This window comes from Pinus tabuliformis, chromosome Q, assembly GCF_031772625.1.
Source record: "Pinus tabuliformis cultivar Carrire ecotype Pingquan chromosome Q, CPIR1, whole genome shotgun sequence".
Taxonomy (NCBI): domain Eukaryota; kingdom Viridiplantae; phylum Streptophyta; class Pinopsida; order Pinales; family Pinaceae; genus Pinus; species Pinus tabuliformis.
The window spans coordinates 1289797940-1289805494 of record NC_142296.1 but is presented as its reverse complement, the minus strand read 5'-3'; the positions used below and the strand labels follow the sequence as shown (position 1 = coordinate 1289805494).

At 35.2% G+C, this 7555-nt stretch overlaps 1 protein-coding gene across 1 annotated transcript; it reads right to left on the bottom strand.

Annotated features, from left to right (window-relative positions):
• Positions 1–979: 979 nt before the first annotated feature.
• LOC149224552 (protein IQ-DOMAIN 3-like) lies at positions 980–5652 on the bottom strand. The gene is made up of 6 exons (XM_089386150.1): positions 5135–5652; positions 4338–4432; positions 3917–4249; positions 3573–3800; positions 2381–2512; positions 980–2292 (listed from the first exon to the last, which is right to left on the bottom strand). The coding sequence occupies exons 2-6, from the start codon at positions 4404–4406 to the stop codon at positions 1555–1557; spliced, it is 1500 nt and encodes a 499-aa protein (XP_089242276.1). The 5' UTR covers positions 4407–4432; positions 5135–5652; the 3' UTR covers positions 980–1554.
• Between the last annotated feature and the right edge of the window lie 1903 nt (positions 5653–7555).

Below are 7555 nucleotides of genomic sequence, written 5' to 3'. Positions count from 1 at the left end.
TGCAAATAAGAAAAAATTTATAACTCATTCTCAAAAACTCCTTCTGCTCTGTTTATAAGAATGCAGCAAGCTATAGGTATTGAAGGAATGCAGTGTAGCTAAGGCACAGCACATGAGAATGCTGAATAAAACTTGGGGACATATTAAATCTCTAGGCATAGGTTAGCATTATGCAAAACATGTGTAGATGTTTTCTCATGCCTGAGTTTAATGTTATGCAGAAAGCATATGACACTGTAACACTGCGTAAACTGTTGTATTTTTCATCACTTAATTGATATATTATATTGCCATGTCTACAGTTTTTATGGTATGCGTTACCAAACTGTTTATAAGAAATTCCAACATATTGTTCAATTTACCCGCCTGAAAGAAATGTTTAGAAAATAGGCACAACATTATGTAGTTACATGATGGACTTTGCACTGGAAGAAGAGAAAAATCTATGCCATTGCATTAAGACAGTAACTGATTTGGTTCAATTTGCCACCCGAACAAATGTGCTACTGTCCCCTACAAACTTAAGGTTAGAAAGTACGAAATTTGATGTGTTTTAATAGGGCACGTGCTATAACTTCCCATTTGGAAAACATTTCCAGGCAATATCAAAACATAAATCATCAGTTCCATACTCCTTGAAAACCATTGATGAAGACCAAAAGTGAAAACCAGATCCTTTTTGCATTTCATATTCTGTATTATATAAAATGACAGTACATGTACAGTTCTTGTAGTTCTCTATTTAAAATTCGCAAAGAAGCCAAAAGTCCAGAAAGGGAAATCAATGCTAATGCAACAAGTCAAAAGCCCATTCCTGCCATAGTTCAAATCCCACGAATAACGAAGGAACGGCATATTGAAACGTCTACAATTATAGGAAAAATTATTAACATCACTTCGAAGCTAATATAAAAGATCTAGTCAAAGGAAAGCAAAAATTATAACCTGCTATAAAAGGTCCACATTCTAATAATAAAGGAAGTTTCAAAAGGTGCACAATGTGATTAATCGTTGATGTTAAAATCCAACTCAAAGTCAAAGCACTTGACAGTTTTCAGCCAATGACAGGAAGAAATGCCTTCACAATTTAGGCATCCGACCTCATGCAATGACTGAATCCCTTTAAATTAAATATTTCTCCTGAATTTATAACAATCCTTAATACAAGTACAAATTACTAACAACGTTAATTTTATCTCTTTGTGAATCCACTCTGAACCCTTGCCAAACCTATTATAACATACTTGGAAACCAGTAAGATACCCTTCTATGGCTTTGTAGCCCTCCCAAATCGTGACAATGCCCAGCATGCAGTCTCAATGAAATGAGATTTTCCCAGGTGTCTGTAAATCTCTTATTGCAAGCAGATCACTTTAGCTAAAATATCAAATAGAAATATATATCACTGGAATCCAGAAGAGGCTAGTACACCCAACTTCCAAGCTCATCCCACCTGAGCAACCTTTTATAATTCTGAGAAAAATATATCTCCTCTACCATGCCAGCAACGTCAATCCAGATTATAGTAGTTGAGGCATGTACCTAGACAAATACTTATCTAAAAGGTTTTCTGTGACCCCAGGTCAGAGAGGAATTGTCTGATTCAATACTAAGATCTTTCAAAGAACTGACAGACTTCTTTGATTTCGATGGTCCTGAAAGCCCTTTCAAATTGGGACTTGTATGAGGAAACATGGAGCCTTTAGTGGACTTGTATGGGCCTGAACTGGCCTCTGACAAAGGAAAAGATAGCCTTTTCCTTCTATATGAAATAGGCTCTGTGTCAGGAGTCCCGGGCCTCTGTTTTGGAGTACTCAGTGATCTGACCTTTGCTTTGGCAGACTCTGTAGATGCCATGTAGTTAGGAATTCTGGGAGAGCTCATAAGGCTTTCATCGTCTCTCATAGAAGATGTACCTGCTACACCGTTACGAAAGCTGTATCTTGGTCTTTCTGACCTCAAAACATTGTCATCGCTCTTTGTTTCTGTCCTCATCAATGGCATCTTGTTTGGTAAGGAGGATTTTGAAAGGGGAGTAAATGGATCAGATTTTATGGTACCAATGTGGGTTAATTCTGCATTATGCTGCTTCAACTCTATATGTGAAGTTTTTTGTCCAATCTCACCTATAGTTTGAAGCTTCCTGTTAGAATTTTCCTTCATGGTCATCCTGTGGTTGTCCCATGGCCTAGTTGCCATCCAACGATCTAACCAGCTCCATCCCCAATGAGGCTTCTCGAGATCAATCTCCATCAACATGGTCTGGACTGATTTTGGAGGATTCTTCCATAGCTGTAAACATGCAAGATTTACCAAAATGTGTCAAACAGATTGTTGAATTTGGCATATTAGCAGTTTCAAGCAGCAGTTAAGCACATACATGATGAGAAAATGCATAGGCCAATGCCCTCTCTCGCTTAATAGCAGCCTCTATTTTGCTTTGCAGTCTAGCCTCAATTTCTTCCTTGGTTAGCATGCTGTTGTCCCAATCTTGTTGATGATCAGCATCAGACTGTTCAGAAACAGCAGTCTTTTAGTCTTTGACAAGTGCGAATGATGAAATTGGACAAGACGACAGCAAAGAAACATGTATGATTTTCATAGAAACCAACTGAATTGCCTTAAGAAAAGAACTACAGACACACAAAACCCGCTTCTTTCGTTGGACTGAAACAATTAATGCTTTCAATAACAGAAACAAAGGACATATGAAATACTGAAGCTGCAACATAACTTGCTTGCCATAACATACAATAAAGCAGGTATAGATCACCGGAAACTACAAAATTTCATACTCATTGTATAAAGGCTTTGACACTAAATCTATTTCTCCAGCCAAGAATGGCCATTCCTATGTAAAAAGAATTTGAGAGTTTATAAATATGTTATAATACAATCACCCAACAATGGAAATAGCATAACAAAGGTCAAAACAGCCTCTACTCAACAGAACTTAGTAGCCTTTACAAGCAAATACAGTTCTAACTGCTGACACCTCTGAGCATAGATGTCAAGGTATATGTTTCAGAAATTCTCTGCTTGTCTTTGTCCTTGGATAATTCTATTGTAGAAAGGCAGAATTCCGATCCTTCTACCCGTCACCTGCACGTCATCGTTTCTAAGATAGGTAGACAATACACTTTAGGTACAAGTGCCTGCAAGAGAAGCTTACCAACATGTTGTTGGAGATTGGATTATTCATTCAGTTGCATGCAGGTTTATGTACGACTTCTGTTTTAGGAAGCTTGGGAATCTGACCCAATAGCTATACAGGGCAGAAAAAGATATCCCTAGCAATGGGGCACGAGTGCAGAAAATTTAAAAGGTATTTATATGTCTAAAACTTACTTTGCATTGACATATCTTGAGTATCTATGCAGGTTATTTGCTGATAAACTAGATTAAATTTTTTTTCGAATAGCATAGCATAAGGCAACTCGAGTTAGGTTGCAAATGCCAAAAAGCAAAAACCTAATGCACACTATCAGACCTTAAAGGAAGAAATCAAGTGGCCTTAAAAGGTTCCAACATGGAAACAGAAAGCTTGCCCAAAGACATGGGATCTGGCTCACATTAGATGTCCTGTTCTCGAGTTCTTTTTCACGTTTCTGCTGAAGGTGGTGTTGAAGAGCTTGATTTTCCTCAAACATTCGAATTCTCCTGGAGCAGATTTGTGAATGCACTCTAACAAGCGCTTGCATGCAGCGCATGGTATTTGTTGCTTGACGCCGCACACTCTGGCCCTGCACCAGTGTTTGCAGTCTCATGAGACCCCTGAGAGTGTGGAAGTTTCTCCTAACCTGCATGAAATAGATGAACCTATCATTCAAACAAATAATTTAAGCTGTGAAAACTGAAAATATTAGAAAACCCCACTTCTTATGAAAAGCTACCATAATGGAAAAAGAGATCGCACCAGATAACCCCGAAATGCAGTCTGAATTTTGATGGCTGCACATTCTTCAGGGGAATTGGAAGAGCAATAGGACTCTGTAAGACGCACAACCTTGGCAACAGCATGAGCAGCTGCAGCCGCTGCCTCTGCAGCAGCAGCTGTTGCAACTGCCACTGCAGATGAATGACTACTTTGTTCCTCTTTGACTTCAACCAATGGTTTCTCATGTTCATTTTGTATCTCTTGGCCTTCCTCCAATGTTTTGTTTACCCTGCTATCTTCCTTTGGCGTGGCAGGTTCATGATTTCTGAAGCTTCCAAAACAACATCCCCCTTTCTTCTTCCCTTGCTTTTTCTAGACATAACAGCCCATATTCAAGTTTAGGAATCAACCTATTTAAAAAAAGGAAAATTTTGCAAAACAAAGGCGGAAGCAGGCTTACTGTATGGGATTGTTGTTTAGCACAAAATGCCCATTTCAAGGCACTGAAACAAGATCCCTTCTTATCCATGCCCAAACCATCCCTCTTCGTCAAATCTACAAAACGTCAGAAATCAATTTGGAGTATATAATTAATATGGTTTTTCCAAGAACCCACCTTTGGGGATTGTATTGGTATAAGATCAGACCGGAGACCACTTCACCATTCAATATGATTAATTTTCACACTGATTGCATAAGCAGACAATCCATGCGATGGATCCTGATGCTAAACACATATTTACTCACAGTTCACAGATTGCAGACTTATAGAACTCAATAGAAAACACAAACTGAAATTCATATTTACAATCCGCATCATACAAAAACTGGGCCTGCTGTACAGGCAAATCAGGAACTGGAAACGCTGGAACTGACAATAACACAAATACAAAAGCACTACTGTACATGTATGCAACATCAGATTCTAACCACTATAGTATGGCATGAATAGGTTTCAACTTTCAAGCAATATCCACAAGACATTACAAATTGATATTTACATAACAAGCATACATAATGACCAAAATTTGGTCCATGTGGTGTGAGAATTGATAGTTGACTTCGTGCTTCAATACCCAATTCATGGACTGTCATATACACAAATCCCCCATTTAATTTATCTGTATAAAACCCCGAACTAATATTCAATCGTCTGCAGAACCCAGATGCATATTACAAAACAAATTTAAGATACCAATGATCATCATGGAGGAATACAGAGTTTAATAGTAACGGGAAATTGAATAGAACAGATACCTCTGGTATGCTTGCTACCCAGAGGCCCGATGGACAGGAAATAGAACAAAACCCAATACTCCTATCTCTCGTTCTCCACGTCCTCCTGTATTCCAACTTCTCTTGGCCTCCGTGCTCTGTTGGGTCAATGAATGGTAGAAGATGTGAACCTCCCCTCTGCATTTCCCTCCCATTTCTGCTCTGCAAATCATGTTCAACACCAACTCTGATGTGGGTCAGTGTTGACTTTCAAATCAATCTATTTACGGTTCCCTCATGGCTCTCACGATTCCACTTGGTGGAGTCGTCATTCGATAATAATGCACCTTCTGGTCAATTCATTCATTTTCCCATTTGATTTCTTCACTGGTTTCTTTTTCTCCCTTTAGCGTAGCCAAACTGGTACTATTTTTTAATGAATTAAGTACTGTGGTCTGTAAGAGAGTCATCATTGCAAATTATATGGGGAGGTGGATATAGTGGCCACTACGGCAAATAAAATGAGTGCAGGAAGTTGGGGTGGGGAAGGAGTTTCGACTCTAGGATACTCATTGGAAAAATTGAGTGGGAAGGTCAAGGTGGGGAAGGAACCATAATTTTGATAGATATTATGGTATCTTATCTTAAATTTGAAGCTAAGTTATCCAATGGAACATTTGAATTATCATAAAAGTTTTAAGATTTATCATGAGAATATATATTTATTAAAAAGAGTTTGATTGGTTAATTAAATGGAATGTTGATATTTTAATTTAATTATTTTGAAGAGTGTGGGAAGGATGTAGGGTAAAAAAAATAATAATAATAAAAATGTTTTGGTGATTAAGTGTAGTTAAAAAATTATTTTTAAAATGTGATATTTAATTTTTTTTAAATAAATGTTATGTATTTAATATTTTTAATACGAAATAAAAGATTGAATATTTAAATTTTTAAATGTTTTTTACATTTTGTTCACGAATGAGACGCTATATTAAATCACTTTTACGGATCAGATGTTATATTAAATCACTTTTTAATGTAAAGTCATATTACTCTTTGATATGAAGTTACAATTATTAAAGATTCCCCACCCTAATTAGAGTGATCTATTGGACATGATGAAGATTACTATATATATATATATCTATATATATATATATATATATATATATAATAGAAAGTAAGAAATATATATATATATATATATATATATATATATATATTTCTTACTTTCTATTATTTGATATATTATATCTTACACATGCATTTATATTTTATTAATAAAGTATTCTTGATGTGAAGTCACATCACTCTTTGATGCGAAGTCACAGACAGTGATGAGGTGTTATATTAAAGATTCCCGGCCCCAATTGGAGTGATATATTGGACATGATGAAGATGTAATTTTGACAAACTTATATATATATATATATATATATATATATATATATATAGAGCATGTGTTTCCTCCTAAGAGGTCACAGGTTCAAAACTAGAGGGGGTAGGGTATGTATGCCTTTAGTAATAAAGTATTCTTGATGTGAAGTCACATCACTCCTTGATGCGAAGTCACAGAGGGTGATCAGGTGTGTTATAATAAAGCATTTCTTGATGTTTAAAGCATTTCTTGATGTGAAGTCAGTGGTTCGATTCCCCAGGCCACTTGGAGTAATATATTGGACATGATAAAAATGTAGTTTTGACAAACTTACAAATATATATATATATAACTAACAAAATTGATCACATAACCAATATAATAAAATTCTCTAGACACCATTAATGAAGGAAGACTTTTATTCATCATCTTAGAGGTAGTTAAAGCTCTAAGAAATGGGGGAGAATAGCTTCTTATTGTCCATGAATTATTATGGAGGATTAATAAATAGCTAAAAGATGATAATCTATATATTATAATAATGATTATGTTTATTAATAATGTATCTTTTAAAATAAGTGTTAATATTTTTATAATTAATGTTCTATAAGATTGTAGTTCACTTAAGTTTCCAAATTAATATTAATTAAATGTTATTATCTAAATATTTAGGAATTTTTTATGTGAAAAAGATTTGGTGATGTAGTTGGTTATCAATTCTTAATGCTTTAAAGTTAAATAATTATAAAGTCATATTATATAATTTTTTAATATAAATATGTTTAAAAAAAATTATATATGTAATATATTAATTTGATGAGAATTATTTATACTTATTATAATTGATTTTGATAAGGATTTTATATAAAACCACTTCCTCTTAGAGTGTCCCGCGTATAACCACATTAGATCTCAGTTTCACAATCTTTGTTACAATACTGATCTTCCTAGCCTTTTACAATGTCAAAATTATAGTGAGCTCGAGAGGCTTCTCTCAAGCTTTTTGAGCATAGGAATAAAATCTTAAATCAAAATAGATAATTTGTTTCTTTAGGTCCGATAGACCATTATTTGGTCTGAGC